We start from the raw sequence: 20,363 nt of genomic DNA, 5'->3' as shown, positions 1-20,363 counted from the left end.
GTTTGTATGACTCTAAAACCTGTATATATATGCCCTCAACAGTTGTTATAGTGCCTCTTACCATGGAGTGTGCTTTCTTTTACCATTTTACTAAAAAATCATGTATGGGTGTGCTAAGGGGGGCATGGGCACTCTGAATGACTCAACTTACCAGTCAAGTGCCTTATTTTCCTGTGATCTACTTTTTGCTACTTATGTTGAAGAAAATAAGTATTTCTAGGAAGAAATCTAGCACAAGGATAATCTGTGAAGATTGTGTACGTGCATGGGCATGCATGTGATTAAGGATGTGTACATTCTGCGCTTTTACGCAGTATGACCCTTTTGCCTTTTCCCTTTAGCATGGTGGGCATCTTCAGATGTACTGCTCACCTGTAGTGGTGGCATTTTCAGAGTAACCAAACCTTTGTTTTCACCTTAAATCCTGCTGTCTGGAGAGGCTAATGCATGGGTGTTTGATAAGCAACGTATTTAATAATCAAATCCAGTTTTGACCTGTGTATTTTATTTGGTGAAAACTGCGATTGAAGATTGACTTTCTCTGCATTTCAGTGGTGTATATATAGCAGCCTCAAAGCAAAGTACTTCAGTACACTGAGCTGATTTTAAAGGCATTATTTACCTGACAGGTTGAAAAAACAAATGAGGCATGATATATCCCTTTAATGTCCACCTAAGCAAACTGGGCTATAGTCAGATTAAAGTCACCATTTACTATATGTTAAGTATCATGCTTTATTCTTTTCATTCCCCTAGGTACTGTTATCCCTGTTTTGTAGCAGAGAAAGTGAGGCACAAAGAATGATATAGTTAATTGGGATTCAGATCTAGCCCTAACTCCAGATCTGGTAAACTTAAAATCACTGTAGTCCTCCTGCCTGAATCGAAAATTGGACACAGCTGGATTTTCCACCTCTGTCTGAATTTTAAGAACTAAGGGAATTTTCAGAGAAGTTTGTACTGTTTACAGCCAAATCTCTTGCTTCAATATCTTTTGAGTAGTATGAAAGCCAAATCACTTATTGCAAGGATGTATACATTTCAGTTTTGAACATATATAGCCATGAAACTTGAGAAGAGAGCAAGTGCTGGCCATCTGGCTGTGTTGAGCTAAAAAGCTCTACCATAAACATATTTCTGTCTTTTCTTTCTAGGGGGATATGAAGAATATATTTATTCTTCAGGTCAGTGAGATCTAGATAGAATCTATGACATTCATCGTTGTTTATAAAATTTCAAACTATAAAATAATGCTCACTTTTTACTTTACTTTGACAATATCCTCTAGAACCAGACTATGAAACTTCAGGTGTTTATAGCACAACTGAATCTACAGCAAATTTGGTATGTATCTAATAACAACAGTAAGCACTTACAGCTCCTATTGTGTACTAGAGCACTGATCTAAGAATACATAGAAGTATTTAAGTCAGAGCAGACCTTTGAGGTAATCAGGGTGCCCTTCCCATTTTGTAGATGAAGAAATTGAGACCCAGAAATAAAGTAACTCATTCAAGATCACACCTTCTTTCTGAAATTAATCTACTTAGAGATATTCCTAATATGTGTTCATACATAAGGAAGTTCAAACATGGGCAGTGAAGATTTTTTAGAGGATTTTATTATGACTTTTATTTAAGTAAGAATGGACCATAAATTTCAGTTACTTGATATAAGAAAACTTTGCTTCTTGTTTATGCTCCATGCCCAATGGAGGCCTACAGGAGTTCCCTGCTCAGGGACTCAGGCTTATGGAAGCTCCATCCATGATTGCCAAGTCAGGAAACAAAAGGTAGTGAATGGTGCACTGGCTCGTACATCTTCCACCTGGACATTTTCCATTTCTTTTTGATTGGGCAGAGCATGTCCCACTGAAGAATCTTAATTTCTCTGTGCCTGGAAGTCAAAAAGTTGGACATACTTTAACAGCACTAAGTACTACAGCATTCAGTTCAAACTCCCTTACACAGACAAAATATTTGTTTGCAGATCAGAGAAGGCAACCTAAAAATTCCATTCAGTGTAATTAAACTCAGTGCCCAAGTTTTCCTGGGAATGTGTTGTACCCTGTATTGGGTCCAGATGTGGCTCTTCCTGATCTGGAAGCCTAAAACCAAAGATGCAACATTATTTACGCCCTACAAACCCAATTCGGAGTGGTGGAGCAGGGACTGAAAAATTGCAGTAAAAGTTCCCACAGAGAGGTGGGGAATGGGAGAAACACTTATTTGCCTATAGCAATTCTGACATCATGAGAGACAGACATTATGAGTGCCTCCAATCTAGGCATGGGGACTGTTCCCTGGAATGACCCAGTTCGTTGTTTTCTGGGGCTTTGGTTACTCCAAGTCCCCTTCCTTCCTTGGCCATCTTTCAAGCAGGCATAGGCATTGGAGAATAATCCTTTCTGGCAACTGAGCAGCTTTCTCAGTCTGCTTTTTGTTCATAGAAAATCGTGGAATCTAAGGGTCATTTGATCTCAGTTGTATAGGTTTAATTCTGCTCATGGTTTGTCTGGCTGTCTGATTAATTTATTATGCTGCCTCTCCATTTGATTTTTATTAGTTTTATGTGCCAATATGCCAACTGACAATTCTTTTTCATAGTAGATATACTACTTAGATTTGCAATAATGCTTTGCTTTCTTAGCTTTATGTTTCTATTTGATTGCAAGTACCGTGAGTTAATCAGGCATTGATTGGAGAGCCATACCTTTAGATTCTTTTCCATGAGCCACTTTGTCCAAGTGCAAGTATTCACTAGGTATTCTATATCATTAGTTCCACTCTTGCTTTGACATATCTTAATGCAATCAGATTTTAACAACAATGTGATTCTTGCTTCAAGGCTGACTTTTAACTGCTCTTTGTCGTTCAAAGCATTTATCAATTTTATCTTCTACAGTTTTTGGTAGAAGTAATTGCCTCTTCCATGAAGAGCTGTAAGTTCATAATCTCCATCCCAAATTAGGTTTTTCTTACAGCAACATCCTACTTCTGGTTACCAATGACCAATTACTGTTTCAATCAGACAAGTTTAGGCTGCAGTAACAACTCCCCAAAATTTCAACAACTTAACACAGGACAGTTGTTCTTACTAATGTTGTATGTCTAATGTAGGCCTTTATTCATCATGGTCACTTATGATGGAAATGAGCTTTTACAATGACCTTGGCGCAGGGCTAAAGATAGGAAAATTGAACTCAGGCTCTTAATATTTCTGCTCGTATTTCATTGGCCAAACAAGTCTCATGGCTATACCTAACTTTAGATGAGCCCAGGAAGAGCGACCTACCACCTACCCAGGAGGAGAAATGGAATACTTGTGAAGAATGTGAAGAACTGTTTTGTATTTCCTAACTATGATTAATCTTAACTTTGGTAGCTTTATGTACTAGATTTTTGTTTTTACTGTTTAGGCAATATATCTTAGGAAGGTGAAGAAAACAGAATTCTCTCTACTATTTTTCTTTTACTTTCTTGGTTAAATAAATAGTTTGTCCCCTCATTCTTCTATTAACTGTTATGTCACATGCTTTTTACACAATTTTTTGAAATAGTCATCCAGCTGAAAAAGCAGGTAAAAGTCTCACCATTAGGCATGACCAGACTAGATCCTTTAATTTCTCTTGTCATATGTTCCTTTTTGTTCATAACTTTATCATACATCCCATAGTTTTTAGTCTTTTCATGTTGTGTTCCAATCCCACCACCAGTCATGAAATCTATAGCAAGTTTCTAAGGAATTTTCTCACAGCATTTTGAGGGGAAGAGGACAAATGCAGGACTTAAGAGATTTCCAGGCAGAGAGCCTTCTAAGAAACCATGAACATTTATTTATTTCTACTTTTTATTTCCATGCCCATCTCTCATGTAAAATCTGTCTCTAGAATTGTCTAGCATTTACACTGGGCATTCTGAGCCAGGGCTAAAGTTTTAGAAACATGTGATCTTAAGTTCATATTAAATTAGGCTCATTTTTGTCACAGTGTGGTTCCCCTTGTTTCTTTGATTACTTCCCCTGATTCCCTCTGTGTTCTTACCATTAGTACCAACTTTTGCTGCTAGTTTTTTGTTTGGTTGGTTGTTTTGCTCTCATAGTAGTCTGTCATGCATAACTCTGAGCCTATTAAAATCATATTTGCTTTTACAAAGACAAGGTCTTGAGCCAGAGGAAGTGGTGTTTGGATTAAGTACCTCCCACTTAGATAGGATGCAGCTGAACAACCAATTAACCACTTTTGTCCCAAGCTACATCTTTAGATGGAATGCTTTCTTTTAGCAAAACTGTTGTTGATCCTATTGATTTTGAAACTTATATAGTAAGAAAGGCCACTGAGAAAGTATTTAAATTACAATCCTCTTTTACATTTTAGTATCTGCATTGGAACTAGAGTTGGATATAGATAGCAAATGGAGTAGTCACCTAAATAGAGCCACTAGATTGATACCTTTTGGAGCATCATCTTAGTAGTCACTTCCAAATTTGAATGCTTTCAGAACAAAGCAGATCTTTTATTGATGTGTTGTTTGGTTTCTTGATTTACCTTTATTTAACTATATTTCTGTATTCACTAAAGTCTCTTCAGGACAGAGGACCATATTCTATGTCTCCTCAGGACACAGTTACCTCATACAACTACCCCCAAGAGGTAATCTTTATAGTGTTATTAAATGGTTAGTTGTAATGGTCTGAATGGAGGAAAATGATAACATTTTTTTTTTGTTCTCTTCATCATACTTCAATGAAGCTGCTTATAGTCCTGTCTCAGGTATTATTAAACCTTGTGTTGCCTTGCACAGTGATTAGTAAATTCATTCAACAAACCGATTGAGCATCTACTGTGTTTCAGACAGTGTTCTATGTGCTGGCATTAGACTACTCAAAGTCAATCTACTCTGAACCTCTTATGTAATGAGTGAGTTCATATAAATCACCTATCAAGTCAGTGTCACAAATGTAAAGCTCTCTTGTAGAATGGGGAATTGACATCAAAAAGGTAACTAAAACAATAAGAGTGAATAACATCATCTTGGGAGAAGGAAGAGGTTGAGAAGAGCATCTAGAACAGAGCCTCTGTAGATCACCAAATTTTAGGAAAAGGGTAGAAAAGGAACAGGCAAGGATGGGGGAAAGCAGGAGAAGAGTGTATTATGAAAACCCCAAGAAGAGACTGTTTCAAGAAGCAGTCAAGTGTCAGTTCCTAAGAGGTCAAGCAACATAAGGACTAACAAGAGTCTACTAGGATTTTTTGCCATGGGGACCACTGGTGACTTTGAACAGTCTTTGGGGACCAGAGCAGGTAGTAACCACGCTTCAGTGGGTGGTAAGAAAATGGAGACTGTAGTGAGGGCAGTGTATTAAGAAGAGTCTGTTACCATTTATTGAACACATCTCTGTGCATAGCCCTGTATTGGGTGCCGTGGCCTAATCAGAAACTGAATTTGTAGTCTCAAAGAGTTTTAAACAATCGAAGAACCTTTTCTGTTTAAAAAAAAAAAAAGTGTATATAAAGTCTGCATAATATATAGGAAACCGGTTACCCGCTTGGGCAGAGGGGAACAAGGCAGATAGTGGATAGGGGCTGGAGGTAAATTTCATTGTTACACAACTCAATACTTGATTTTTGAATCATAGCAATATGTTATCTTTTTCAGAAAACAATTGAAAATTAAGCTCTCGAAGTAATCTGGGGTCTTCTAAAAGAAATTACTTAACCTGCCTATATTGGGTTTACATAAAGATTGACTTCTCCATGTTTTAGTTATCAAAATAATATTTTCTGAAATTTAGGATCAGATAAAAGACTAATATTGTTTGAGAAACCAAACTTAGAATTCTAAACTTTCTTCCACACTTACAGGTGATGGTAAATTCTGCAGCAATTGCAGCTTCCTGTGCCAATAATGTTCCAGCTCCAGTCCTATCTAACTGTGCAGCAGCTAATCAAGCTAGTAGTACCACTTCAGTTTCCTCACAGAATGCTATACACCTATCTTCACCTACACAAGGCAGGCCAGGTAGGTTATTAGTGGTTGCTTACGTTGGAAGCTTCTTCAGTTCTCGTGCACATACTGCAGTTCTAGTGATTAGAGAGGATTACTTTTAATTTCCAGGATTACATTTGTTTAACCTTCTTAATAAAATATCTTCTATAATTAAGGAATCTATGAGATTTGAGAGAGCCAGGGTTTTAATTTTTTAAAAATAAATTTGGCTTTGATGTGATTTTGTAGCTATCATTTTGCTACCCTTCTGAAAATTATTTTATTTTTCTTTTTATTGAATTTATTAATAAAAGTATACAAGTTTCAGGTATACAATTCTATAGCATATCATCCGTACACTGTATTGTGTGTTCAGCATCTCAAGTCAAGTCTCTGTCCATCACTATTTATCCCCCCTATACCCTTCTCTACCTCTCTCTACTCCACCCACAGCAGTCATCACACTGTTGTCCTTTTCCATGAGTTCTTCCTCTGTTTGTTTTCTGTCTTGCTCAACCCTCCACCCGACCCCAGACCCTCAATCCCCAACCCCGGGCAGCTGTCATCTGCTCTCTGTCTATGAGTCTGTGTCTGTTTTGCTTGTTAGTTCATTTTGCTCACTAGATTTCACATACGAATGAAATCTGTCTGTCTTTGACTGGCTTATTTCACTTACTGAAAATATAAGGGACTGTATTACTTTTGCTTAACTTCGAGTTAAGTTTTATTATACAGGAATTAAGATAAATGTGTTCTCACACTTCACAGAATTAACCCCTGACAAGTTTGCTATAAAATACATTTCCATATGTAATGAATTATTTTCCCATGAATATTATACAGAATATAGGTGCTAAAATTTAAGAGATCTAGATTAGAATCTTGGTTTTACAACTTAACTAGCTATGTAATTTTGGACAGGTTATTGAACCTTTATTATCTATGAGCTTATGGGTACTGATAGTGCCAATTTATGAAGCCGTTGTGGAATTCCAATGAGATAATGTAACTTAAAATTCTCAGAACTCTGGGAAGGTGGTGGCAACAATAGCATAGCTTTTCAATCTGAGCATCCAAATAAAAATGGAAATGGCAAAACCAAAACCCATGGACAACACTTATAACAAAACTAGGTGACAAGGTATCTATGAACCACAAAATGTAAGCAGGTAGGGACAAACCACCAGTCACAGACCTGCATGCTATCAGAGTTCATGTGGGAGTGAGAAGACAGAAGCACTGGGGGTAGCCAATTTGGGAGGAAGGAGCAGCTAAGACTGGGAAGGGATTTGACCTGTCCAATACTAGGTGAGTGCTTTTGGTACATGCTTGGAGCAGTTTGGCCCATAAGAACTCTCCAAACTGACCTGCCACGTATCCCTTTTAGTATAGTATTCTTTACTGGTTAGAAACTGCTAGGAGTGGAATAAAATGATCAGGATAGAGAAAAGAACAGGTCCAGACTAAATTGAGGAAAAGAACAGAGCCATAGAATCCTAGAAAGCAGTGATATTTTTAACACTATAAAAAAAACAGCAAAGAGAGCCCTGTGACATTAGAAAAGCTTTTGTTTACTCCACCTCATTTAAAATTTCATGAAAAATAATTTCACATAAAAATGAACAGATGAAAAGCACTAAGATCGACTCCTATACAAAGATGTATCAAGAAAATAAAATATCATCCTTATAGACAGTAAAAGGCATGTCAGAACTCCGCTCACTTAAGAAGAACTAATTATCTCTGACCCATGTGGCTCAGTTGGATGGGTGTCAGCTCACAAGAGGCAACTGATCAATGTTTCTCTCCTGCCCTTCCCCCTCTCTAAAAATAAATAAAATCTTAAAACATAAAAACTAATCAAATAAACGAAAAGTAAACAGCTGTTTCAGAATGAGCTAAAGACATTAATAAAATAAGACATTAAAGAACAAATCAGAGTCAGAAAAACTCAGATGAGGTAACAGAACTCAAGAAAACATTAGAAATGGAAGAAAGTCATTTCAGTAATGAAGACTAAACTATAAGGATGATGACCAAAATGTATTATATACATCAGACAATGCTTTAAGAGAAAGATGTTAAGAAGGGGGGGATCTAAAGTAAACAAAAGATGAAGATTCAAAAGTGACGTACTAAGTTAGGTAAAGGAGATCAAACACTGACAGAAGTCCCTGAAGAAGAAAACCAAAGTAAGCGAAAAGAATAAATACTAAAAACTATAACTCAGAAGACTTCCCCGAAATTAAAAAAGCTTTTAAAACCACCTACTGAAATATTACCACTTTGTATACATGAGACTGTTAACATAGAACAACCAAAACCAGGATATTCTGTAAAATGACTGGACTTTAAAGAAATAGTCCTTAGATTATCTACATAAAAGAGCCTATGGAGGATAAAAGAAAATAACCATTGAACTTTTATAGCAGTGCTTCATGATAGAAGAAAATGTAGTAACGTTTAAGATAATGAAAGAATGTGAACCAAAGATTTTATATTGAACCAAATATTTTCAAACCTAATGGGCACTATATAAGAATTTAGAGAATATAGTATTCACATGAGCCCTTCCTGAAGAATCCACTCAAGCTCTGCTGTCATGCAAGGTACAGTAATCACCAGCAACATGTGATAATTTAAATTGATATTAATTGTAACTAAATAAAATAAACCTTCAGTTGCTCAGTCACACTGATGACATGCCAAATGCTCAAAGTCAAATGTGGCAGGTGGCTACAGTATTGGAAAGCACAGATAGAGAATATTTCTGTCATTACAAGAAATTGTATTGGGTGGACAACAGTGTATTACAGAATAAATTGACTATTTTAGACTACTAAAATAATTAGAGACACCAACCTAAGTTCTGATGGTAAATATTAAATATATATTTACCTGTAGAATTAAGACAACATGACGGCTGGGAGGTTGAGAATATGCTATATTATGTCCCTGTGTTTAGACAATGTGGATATAGCAGCTATTTTTAAAAAGAAGAGAATTGAGATACCATGTGCCAAGCATTTTCTAATGCTCTCAATAATCACACTTCAAGTTCTTTTATCTAGACACAGTACTCAGATTATTATTTTAAGACTAATGTCAGCTAAAACATGTGAGTATTGGATATCCTAATATTTATCCCTTGTGTTCTTTCAAACCAGGACTCTTAGTATGGAAGAAAAGTAATAATATAGGTGTAATAAAGTGCCTAAGTAAAAGCTTTTATGGTCTCAAGATTGAATTGGAAGTATCAATATGAGTTTGAGGTATTTTATCTTTAAATATATTTGTACAGTATTTCCTCACTTACCACAGGTATTACATTCTAGACACCCCCCCAACAGTAGGTGAAAATCATCGAAGTAGGAACCTTACATTTAGTTTAGCATTTATATATATTTTAAGGCTTTATAAACCCTTTCCACACACTTATAAACTGTTCCCAGTCCCTTATTAACCTTTCCCACTTCCTTATTAATCTTTTCAACACTTTTATAAACACTACTTATGTTCTTAAACATATTCTACACTCTTAAACTTACATAACTTTTAACATACGTATACAGTACCGCAAAATCCCGTGATATAGCAAAAAGTCTGTGATAAATAATTACATATAATATTTTTAAAAATACCGCGATATAGTGAGTCTGTGATAAGTGAACTGTGATATAGAGAAGGGTCTACTGTATATTACCTAGTTCTGTTCACTGAAAAAGCCTATAGTGCACATCCTTAGCATTCAGTTTGTGGTCATGAAATAACATTTCTCACTGTTAAAAAAAAACAAAAGAAGTTTGGAGAAATTGTTAATTCTGGGTTTGGTGATTGGCAGGAAATGCTTAAGGTGAGCCTGGACCATCTCTTCATGCCAGATAGCAAGGAAACTATCAAAGGCTACTAGGGTCAGGTCAGAAGGACTCAGGAGCCATCTTAAAGAGGTTCCCACTGGCCCAAAGATGGAACAATTTGAGCCTCAACAGTGATAATTGCAAGAACATATCAAATATGTTAAATTTTAAAGTTCCTAATGATTCTTTAAAAATTGATCACCTTAACGGGATAAGAAACTAATTTATTTTCTTGAAAATTGGAGAGTAGAGGGAAAGGATCTGTTCATTCTCATGTGAACTTTATTAATAGGTAACAAAAAAAGATGAGGGAAAATATTTCTATATGTTAGTATTCTGACCATTAAAAAAGAAGTGGTAGAATGTAATTATTCTGCAGTCCTTACTAAATGAGTGGGTATTAAACAATAGCTGCTAAGATTGCAAGAACAGTAAGGCGTTACCTATACATATGCCAAACGAATTAATCCTGAGTTTGAACTAGCCTCCTGGATCGAGCTGCCTATTTGCAGGAAATACAGAAGAACATGTGGAAATGCAACATGAGTATATATTTAGTAAAATCAGACTTTTGGAAACTCCACAGGTCAAAGGGTCCAGATTCTTCCAAAGAAAAACTGAAAGAAATTGACAGGAATGGAGAAAGGACCAATAGATTAAAAAGATTCGAGACTTAAAAGAAAACCACAGGAAGTAGTTACTATGAAAGTCAGGGTAATGGTTAATTATTGTGGGAGGGAGAGGGTTTGTAATTGGCTAGGCAGCATGGAAGTTTTCTGGAGTGGATGGTTAAGTTTTATTTTATTGACCTGAATAATATCTACCTTAAAATAATATATTTCATTTATTTTCTGTATCTGTTTCACTTAACAATTTAAAAATTAAATGCTGAGCCCTGGCTGCTGTGGCTCAGTGGATTGAGCGTTGGCCTGTGAGCCAAGTGTCGCTGGTTCGATTCCCAGTCAGGGCACATGACTAGGTTGCACGTAAGGTTCCCAGTTGGGGGCGCGAGTGAGAGGCAACCACACAGTGATGTTTAAAAAAAAAATGTTAATTAACGACCATAGAAAATTCTCATTGTAAATGTTAATGTAGACCCTGGTTTTACTACTTCGGGACTAATTGTGGGGGAATCTGTTGGCTGTCTGCTTCCGGCAAATGTCTAAGCTTTAAAAAATCAAGTGACAAGTGAATCAAGAATTAAAATTCCTCATTTATGTAGAATTGTTGAACACATACCCTTTAAACGCCAAACTTGTGTTGTATATAGGTATTTCTAAAAATGTTTACTGCCATCATTTATTTTACTTTTTTTTTTAAATGTTTTTTATTGATTATATTGTTACAACAGTTCTAATTTTCTCCCCCTTGTTCCCCTCCCCCCAGCACCCCCCTCCCCCAGCAATCCCCCCAAGTCCATACCCCTGGTTCGTAAAAATTAACTATCACCCGCTCTCAAATATTAGGACCCTTTGTAATCTTGTAAAGGACAATGGGTGAAGGTCTCAAGCTCCTCTAGCTGCTTCAAGCTGGACATGGTCGTCGTCCTTCCTACCCTTGGGTCCAGAAAACCCTAATAAGAGTGGGGGTGTGGAGGGGAGGGTGGCCTTCCCACATGGGGAAGGATCGTGCAGACTCCAGGTCAGTTGGCTGCCTCCGGTCAACGGCGTGCTTGGTTCAACAGGCTGGTGTCCTTGTTGTGTTCTGAGGGCAACAGATTTGGCGAAAAGGGTTAAAAGACATCATTCAATCCATAACTACTAGATGACAAAAGGCAGGGATTAATTTTTCAATGTTCCATATTAGGGAAAAAAAAAAAGTTTCTTTGTAAGAAGGTGTGCTAGGCACATCTCGCCTGTCCAAAACCCTTTTGCCCATTATACTTAGTTTGGGCTGAGGTAAATAGTTTAGGTTTTTCCCCCTCTCAGACCTCTGGGCCTTTTCTGTCCAAGCCATTAGGATAGAAAAGAGAAACCCGTTTTAAAGTGAAGCCCACAGACCACCCCATTCTTCCCCAACCCAGCCATTTAGTTCAGCCAAACCGTTGAGTCTCAGGAGGCAGCGCTGCAGAGAGGATTAAGTGAGGCTTATGCGTACAGATAATCACTCAGGTAATGCGATCATAGGCTTATGTCCTTTGAAAACAAAAAACACGTGTTAATTTATGTAACATAACCCGCAAACAAGTCTCTAAATCTGGAGAAGAAACTTTTAAGACAGTTAGTTGCCCTGTTTTATACTCTACTACCGATCATTGTGATTTTCCTTGAATAATAATTTTTCTCCCTAAGGTTACCCTCCTTGTCTTTAAAGGGACTACATTAAGTCCATTTTTAATTTATCCTGTTCGTTTGCATAAACATAACAAGAGCAGCAAATGATCACTTATGATCTTTAGTTCTGCTTTGCTGGAACTTACCCAAGGAATATTTGGGGTGACCTTCAGTCTGTTCTTCAGGGCACAGAAGCTGTGCCACATATCTGGCATTCATCCTTGCCTGTACACACCTGTTTTTTCCAATTCTTTCTGGTCTTTCCTTGTGCCTTAAGGTCCCTTCTAGCCATCTTTCAGGAAAACAACCTTCGTTCCTTCCCTGGAAAGATTGCTGTGGACCGCACAACCAACCATGGTACCAGGCCTTTTTATCTCACGGGCTTTTATTACCTTTGAAAGTCATTCCCAGTTCCTCAGGGCTTTCTGGTAACAATCTGAGCCCAAGTATGTTTCCTTTAGGCTTGACATTCCAGTCAAAGACTTGGTCAAAAAAAAAAAAGAACCTCTGTTGACAACTGGTCTTATTAGTTCTATGCAAAGGAACTTATGTCATTATTTACTTGTTTAGAATGCCAAACTCTGGAGGGATCAAATAGGGAGAAAAATATACAACGTGAAGGAAAATCTTTGTCCTAATATTCACTGAACTAAAAATATGGAACGCTTCACGAATTTGCGTGTCATCCTTGCGCAGGGGCCATGCTAATCTTCTCTGTATCGTTCCAATTTTAGTATATGTGCTGCCGAAGCGAGCACTTATTTTACTTTTTATTCTTTTAGTTACTTATGAACTTTGAACTATAACTCCAACAGGCCATGGCTGCTTTTTTAGTTGCTCTTTATCATTCCTCTGGATGAAACAACTTAGAATTTCTGTTGTTATTCATGTAACTCTCTGGCAGTCCCATCCCATCCTCTTGTAAGTCATTTCCTGTCTGCCAGGTAGCTATATGCTATGGTTGCCTTTACCATGAGACTCCTCATAGGCATCAAATATTGTTATCACTGAGTGTTTGTAACTGTTTCCAAGACTTTGCCAGGAACTAGTGAGTGACTTACTTCCCCTAAAGACAGATTCCATGGCCCAGGCTTAGGGTGAGTTCAGGAAGGCATTCACTCTTCAGGTTATGTCATGCATGTGCAGTTTTTTTGTATCCTGTCTCTTAGGATTTTGATATTTTAGTCATGGTTTTTTTTTTTTTTTTTTTTTTTTGCATGAATTTTGTGGCTGCTTAAATTTTGTACTTCACTGTACCTTAGTCTTGCCCATGCCCTTTGATCTCTAAAAGAGCCAAATCTTATTATATACATTCGTGTTTTCTTCTAAAATGTCCTGAAGCAGACTGCAGATAACCTAGATAGGGAGAAATAAGCAGTTTGACTGCATTATGTTGGTCTCCATTAATATTTTAGATAAGTTTTCTTCCATTCCTTGAACTATACCTATTACGCTATAGAGCCCTATTAAGCCTGTGAATGAGTTGGTCATACATCTCTAAGAGCAACTGTAAATTGTAGAAGATTTTTTCTTATGGGGTTCACTGTAATATTGCATTTACAAGGAAGGTGAATTCATAGTACAGTGATCCCTCACTTATTGCAGGTATTACGTTCTAGACCCCCCACGATAGGTGAAAATCCACGAAGTAGGAACCTTAAATTTATTTTAGTATTTACAGTACTATAAAATCCCACGATATAGTGAAAAATCCATGATAAATAATTAATATATTTTTAAAAATCCTGCGATACAGTGAGGCTGTGATAAGTGAACCGTGATATAGACAGGGACTACTGTAACCTCCTTTTTTTTCTCCCCTTTATTCTCTGTCAGACCTATAAGTACTTATTTAACTATTGTATGTCTAGTAGTTAGTTCTTACCAACTGATCATAATTGCATTCTACTGTCTTTAGCTAATTGAACTTAGTCCATTAGCTTTTTAAAAAAAATAAATTTATTAGGGTAACATTGGTTACTAACATTATATAAGTTTGAGGTATACTGTTCTATTGGGTTGGCCAAGAAGTCCGTTTAGTTTTTTTTTTTTTTCTGTAAACGACATACTTTTCATTTTCACCAGAAACTATTGATTTGGGTATTTTGAGTATGTCTGCTTTCTCCCACTATTGGATTCTAGTGGGTAGAGGCCAAGGGAACTGCTAAACAGCTTCCAATGCATAAGACAGCCCCACAGCAAATAATTATTTGGCCAAAATATCAATAGCACGAAGAAACTTTCAAACCACTTTTGAACACGTTCGATCAGTCACAGCGCCTTCTCCATACATTGCATAAATCTTTTTTGCATTTCAGTTGTGTTTTTACCTTTTTTTAAATTATATTTTATTGATTATGTTGTTACAGTAGTCCCAGATTTTTCCCTTTGCTCCCCTCCACTCAGTACTCCCCTTCCCTCCAGCAGTCCCACCCCCCACTTAGTTCATGTCCATCGGTTGTGCATATAATTTCTTTGGCTTCACCCTTTCCTATATTGTTCTTAACTTCCCCCTGTCTATTTTGTACCAATCGATTATGCTTCTTAATCCCTGCACCATTTCCCCACTTCTCCCACTTCTCCCTCCCAGCAGATAACCGTCAAAATGATCCCCATATTTATGATTCTGTTTCTATTCAGGTTTCCTTAGTTGGATTTTGTTCTTATTTTTTAGATTCAGTTGTTGATAGTTGTGAGTTTGTTGTCATTTTAATGTTAATTTTGATCTTCTTTTTCTTAAGTAAGTCCCTTTTACATTTCAGTATAATAATGGCTTGGTGATGAACTCCTTTAGCTTTACCTTGTCTGGGAAGTGCTTTATCTTTCCTTTCCATTCTAAATGAGAGCTTTGCTGGGTAGACTAATCTTGGTTTTCATCACATCGAATAGTTCTGGCCAGTCCCTTGCCTGCAAAGTTTCTTTTGAGAAATCAGCTGATAGTCTTATAGACACCTCTTTGTAGGTAACTCTCTGCTTTTCTCTTGTTGCTTTTAAGATTCTCTCTTTATCTTGAACCCTTGGCATTTTAATTATGATGTGTCTTGGCGAGATCCTACTTGGGTATAGCTTGTATAGGACTCTGTGCTTCCTGGACTTATATGTATATTTCATTCGTGAAATTTGGGAAGTTTTTCTTCATTATTTTTTCAAATAAGCTTTCAATTTCTTGCTCTTTCTCTTATTCTTTTGGCGACCTATGATTTGGATATTGGTATGTTTAAAGTTGTTCTAGAGGTTCCTTTGCCTCTCCTCATTTTTTTCAATTCTTGTTTCCTCCTTCTGTACTGATTGACTGCTTTTTTTCCCCTTATGTTTCAAATTATTGATTTGAACCCTGGTTTCCTTCCCTTGACCATTGGTTTTGTGTGGATTTTCTTTCGTTTCATTTAGTATAGCATTCACTTCTTCCCTTATGCGTTTGCCGTACTTAAGCTTATCTGTCAAGCCTGTCAGCATCTTTATCAGCAGTGTTTTGAACTCTACATCTGTTAAGTTGGCTATCTCCTCTTCGCTTAGTTCCCCACTGGAACCGTGATCTGTTCCCTTTTTGGGACATAGTTCTCTGTCTCCTCATCTTGACAGGCTCCTGTGTTTGTTTGCTTCTGTGTCCTAGGTAGAGCTATTGCACCTCTCTGGATGAGTATTTCTTCTTCATTTCTTTGTTGGTTGGACTTCCATGTAGCGCAGTTTTCTGGAACTTCTGGTTGTCTCTAGTTTTGAGGTAATTGTATTCCTTCTTAGTTGTGGAAGGAGACACAGCATGTCTGTCTAGGCCTCCCATTTTGGCCGGAAGTCGGGTTTTTACCTTTCTTGAAATAAAGCATAATATGCTGAAAATGTTGCATATCTTCTTCCATTTTCAATATTAAAATGGCTGCACAAATATTCACCAATTTTGAGAAGTTTTTTTAAAATATACGCTGATATGACAGCTGTCACAATACAGTCTAACAAAAATGTTTCAAATGAAGTTAAAGACAACTAAGCATTACTAGAGCCATTGTATGGATATCCAAAATGAACTTTTTGGCCAACCCAATACATAAGCTATAATAAAATTGCATTTGTCTTGGGTAAAGTAGCAATGCTTACAGTGTAAGAATGTTAAGTAGTTTTAGGTGACCTCATATAATTCTACCCTGCTATTAGTAACCTCTTCAAGAATTAAGTTTTTACAACAGAACTTTTTTTCTTCTTGTGACACTAATTAAAAGAAATAGAGGAAAAGTCATTGCGCGCTACAAGCTCTCAAAAAATGAATCAGTTATTGCACAGTAAATGCCTCAGAAAGGTTAGTGTTTTTAACCCTTTGAGTGCCAACGTTGCTGTGAGCGACGCTGACGAATTTTCCCAAAAGTGCCAGTGTTGCTCCCAGTGATTCTTTTTGGTGGCTATAAATGTAAATAACAATGGAATAATTTGTATTTTATGTTTTGTTCTCTTTTTTTTGTACCTCAGGTCATATATTGATAAAACTTTTTCTCATGTTGATCCTAATTTTGAATTTTTACACTTGTTCAAATACTGACATATTAATTCTGTTATAATTTTTAGTTACATTTTAAGCAGTCCTTTTAATTTTACTTATCTTTGCAATAAGATTGTTTATTGTTTCCTTTATTTCTCTTGCCTTAGGAGATGTATCCGTGAAAATATTGTTACGTGGGATATTTGAAATTCTCCTGCCTATGTTTTTCTCTAGGACTTCTGTGGTGTCACGTCTTACATTTAAGTCTTTGATCCATCTTGAGTTTATTCTCATGTGTGGTGTAAGTTGGTGGTCTAGTTTCATTTTTTTGCACGTCCCTGTCCAGTTCTCCCAGCACCATTTGTTAAAGAGGCTCTTCTCACTCCATTTTATATTCCTTACTCCTTTATGAAATATTAGTTTACCATATAGTCCTGGATTTATTTCTGGACTCTCTATTCTGTTCCATTGATCTATATGTCTGTTCTTATGCAGTATCAGACTGTTTTGATCACAGTGGCTTTGTAGAATAGTTTGATGTCTGGTATTGTGATTCCTCCTGCTGTGTTCTTGTGTCTCAAGATTGCTTTGTCTATTAGGGGTCTTTTTTTGGTTTCATATGAATTTTTGAAGTATTTGTTCTAGGTCTGTAAAATACGTCATTGGTATTTTAATAGGGATTGCATTGACTCTGTAAATTGCTTTGGGTAGTATGGCTATTTTGATGACGTTGATTGTTCCCATCCAGGAACATGGTACTTGTTTTCATTTATTTGTATCTTCCTTAATTTCTTTCTTCAGTGTTACGTAATTTTCAGAGTACAGGTCTTTTATCTCTTTGGTTAAGTTTATTCCTTGGTACTTTATTTTTCTTGTTGCTGGAGAAAATGGTATTTTATTTTTTGTTTCTGTCTCTGATATTTTATTGTTGCTGTACAGAAATGCCTTAGATTTCTGCATATTTATTTTTCACCCTGCTATTTTGCCAAATTTGCTTCTTCTGTGGAGTAGTTTTTTAGTGGAGTCTGTAGGGTTTTCTATGTATACTATCATGTCATCTGCATATGATGATAGTTTCACTTCCTCTTTTCCAATTTGGATGCCTTTTATTTCTTTGTCTTGTCTGATTGCTGTGGCTAGGATTTTGAACATTATGTTGAATAGGAGTGGAGATAATGGACATCGTCTCGTTCTTGATCTCAGGGGAAATGCTTTCAGTTTTTGTCTATTGAGTATGATGTTGGCTTCAGGTTTCTCGTATATAGCCTTTATTATGTTGAGGTATGCTCCCTCTATTCCCATTTTGCTGAGTTTTCATCCAAATGGGTGTTGTACTTTATCAAATGCTTTTTCTGCATCTGGTGACATGATCATGTGATTTTTGTCCTTCATTTTGTTTAGGTAGTGTATTATATTTATTGATTTGCGAATATTGAACCATCCTTGCATCGTTGGGATGAATCCTACTTGATCGTGGTGTATGATCTTTTTAATGTGTTGCTGGATCCTGTTTGCCAATATTTTGTTGAGGATTTTAGCATCTATATTCTTCAGTGATATTGGCCTGTAGTTTTCTTTCTTTATTGTGTCTTGACCTGGTTTTGGAATTAGGGTAATACTGACTTCATAGAAAGAATTTGGGATTTTTCCCTCTTTTTGGATTTTTTGGAATAGTTTGAGGAGGGTAGGAGTTAGTTCTTCTCTAAATGTTTTGTAAACATCTCCTGTGAAGCTATCTGGTCCAGGGCTTCTGTGTGCTGGGAGATTTTTGATTACTGTTTCAATTTCCTTCTTTGTTATTGGTCTGTTGAGACTTTCTACTTCATGTTGATTCAGGTTTGGGAGATTATACGTTTCTAAAAATTTGTCCATTTCTCCTAGGTTTTCGAATTTCTCACCATAGAGTTGTTCGTAGTAATTTTTTACAATCCTTTGTATTTCTGTGGTATCAGTCATGATTTCTCCTCTTCCGTTTCTGATTTTGTTTATTTGGATCTTTTTTTTTCTTGATGAGCCGGGCTAGAGGCTTGTCGATCTTGTTTATTTTTTCAAAGAACCAGCTCCTACTTTTGTTGATCCTTTGAATTGTTTGTTTATTCTCTGTGTCATTGAATTCTGCTCTGATCTTGATGATTTCCTTCCTTCTTCTTGCCCTTGGCTTTGTTTGTTGTTGTTGTTCTAGTTCTTGTAGCTTTAGGGTTAGATTTTTAGAGATTCTTCTATCCTTTTCAGATATGCCTGTATTGCTATGAACTTCCCTCTTAGGACTGCTTTTGCTGTGTCCCATAGGTTTTGGGCTGTTGTGTGTTCATTATCATTAGTTTCCAGAAACTTCTTGATTTTTTTCTTTCATGTCATTGTTAATCCATCCATTATTTAATAGCATGTTATTCATTCTCCCATGAGTTTGAGTGTCTTTGATTTTTTTCTCTGAGGTTGATTTTTAGTTTCAAGGCATTGTGGTCTGAAAAGATGCTTGATATAATTTCAGTTCTCTTGAATTGTTGAGGCATGTTTTTTGTCCTATCATGTGATCTATCTTTGAAAATGTCCCATGTGCATTTGAAAAGAATGTATATTTTGCTGCTTTGGGGTGAAAACTTCTATATACATCAGTTAAGTCCTTTTGGTTTAGTGTGTTGTTCAATGCCTGTATATCCTTGGTGTTTCTTTGCTTTGAGGATCTGTTGTTGATAAAGGAGTATTAAAGTCCCCTACTATGAGTGTGTTGCTGTTAACATCCTTCTTGTGGTCTTCTAGTATTTTCTTTATATATTGAGGTGCTCCTTTGTTGAGTGCATATATATATTTATTAGTGTTATATCTTCTTGATGTATTTTATCTTTTTAAGTATTATGAAATGTCCTTCTTTGTCTCTTTTTATGGCCCTTGCTTTGAAATCCGTTTTGTCTGATATGAGTATTGCTACCCCAGCCTTTTTTTCATGTCCATTTGTTGGAAATATTTTTTTTTCATCCCTTCACTTTCAGTCTGTGTAAATCTTTTGTTTTGAGTTGTGTTTCTTGTAGACAGCAAGTATGTGGGTCCTGTTTTCATATCCATTCCACTACCCTATGTCTTTTAATGGGAGCATTTAATCCATTTACATTTAAGGTTATTATTGATATATATTTATTCATTTCCCTTTGTACCTGTGTTCCTTTCCCTTTTTTTTTTCCTTATCCTTCTTAGATCATTCCTTTTAGCATCTCTTGCAATGCTGGTTTTGTGGAAATGTATTCTTTTAGTCTTCCTTTGTCTGAGGAACTCCTTATTTCACCTTCCATTTTGAATGAGAGCCTTGCTGGGTAGAGTATTCTTGGTTGTAGGCCTTTGTTTTTCATTGCTTGAAATATTTTTGACCATTCCCTTCTGGCTTGTAGTGTTTCTGTTGAGAAATAGGTCGATAGCCTTATCGGAGCTCCCTTGTATGTTATTTGTTGTTTTTCTCTTGCTGCTCTTAGGATTCTCTCTTTGTCTTGGAATGTTGCCATTTTAATTGTGATGTGCTTGGAGTGGGCCTTTTGCGGTTCCTCTTCATTGGGACTCTCTGCGCTTCTTGGACTTGCATGACTTTTTCTGTCATCAGGTTGGGAAAATTTTCTGTGAATACTTCTTCTATCAGCTTCTCTATCCCTTGTTCTTCTTCTCCATCTTTTATTCCAATGATCTGGATATTATTTTGTCTCATGTTATCCTGTAATTCCCTTAGACCTTCTTCATACTTTTTCAATCGTTTTTCATTTTGTTGTATTGTCTAGAAATTTTTTTTACATTG

The 20,363-nt window shown here is 36.5% G+C and overlaps 1 protein-coding gene and 1 non-coding gene across 2 annotated transcripts in view; one reads left to right on the top strand and one right to left on the bottom strand.

Moving 5' to 3' along the window:
- The window catches only part of LOC149990958 (UDP-N-acetylglucosamine transferase subunit ALG13-like), a 41,791-nt gene that overhangs the window by 2,886 nt on the left and 18,542 nt on the right, over nt 1-20,363 (top strand). The window contains exons 3-6 of the mRNA XM_090263995.1: nt 1,155-1,184; nt 1,289-1,344; nt 4,580-4,651; nt 5,864-6,020. Coding sequence (XP_090120121.1) covers nt 1,155-1,184; nt 1,289-1,344; nt 4,580-4,651; nt 5,864-6,020 — 315 coding nt within the window. The remainder of the gene's footprint in view (nt 1-1,154; nt 1,185-1,288; nt 1,345-4,579; nt 4,652-5,863; nt 6,021-20,363) is intronic.
- LOC149990959 (U6 spliceosomal RNA) lies at nt 12,769-12,875 on the bottom strand. The gene has a single exon (XR_016508839.1). It is a non-coding gene; the product is annotated as a U6 spliceosomal RNA (small nuclear RNA).

This window comes from Furipterus horrens, unplaced genomic scaffold (assembly GCF_987537825.1).
Source record: "Furipterus horrens unplaced genomic scaffold, mFurHor1.1.pri manual_scaffold_17, whole genome shotgun sequence".
In the NCBI taxonomy this organism is placed as follows: Eukaryota; Metazoa; Chordata; class Mammalia; order Chiroptera; family Furipteridae; genus Furipterus; species Furipterus horrens.
This window is presented reverse-complemented; position numbering and strand designations above follow the sequence as displayed.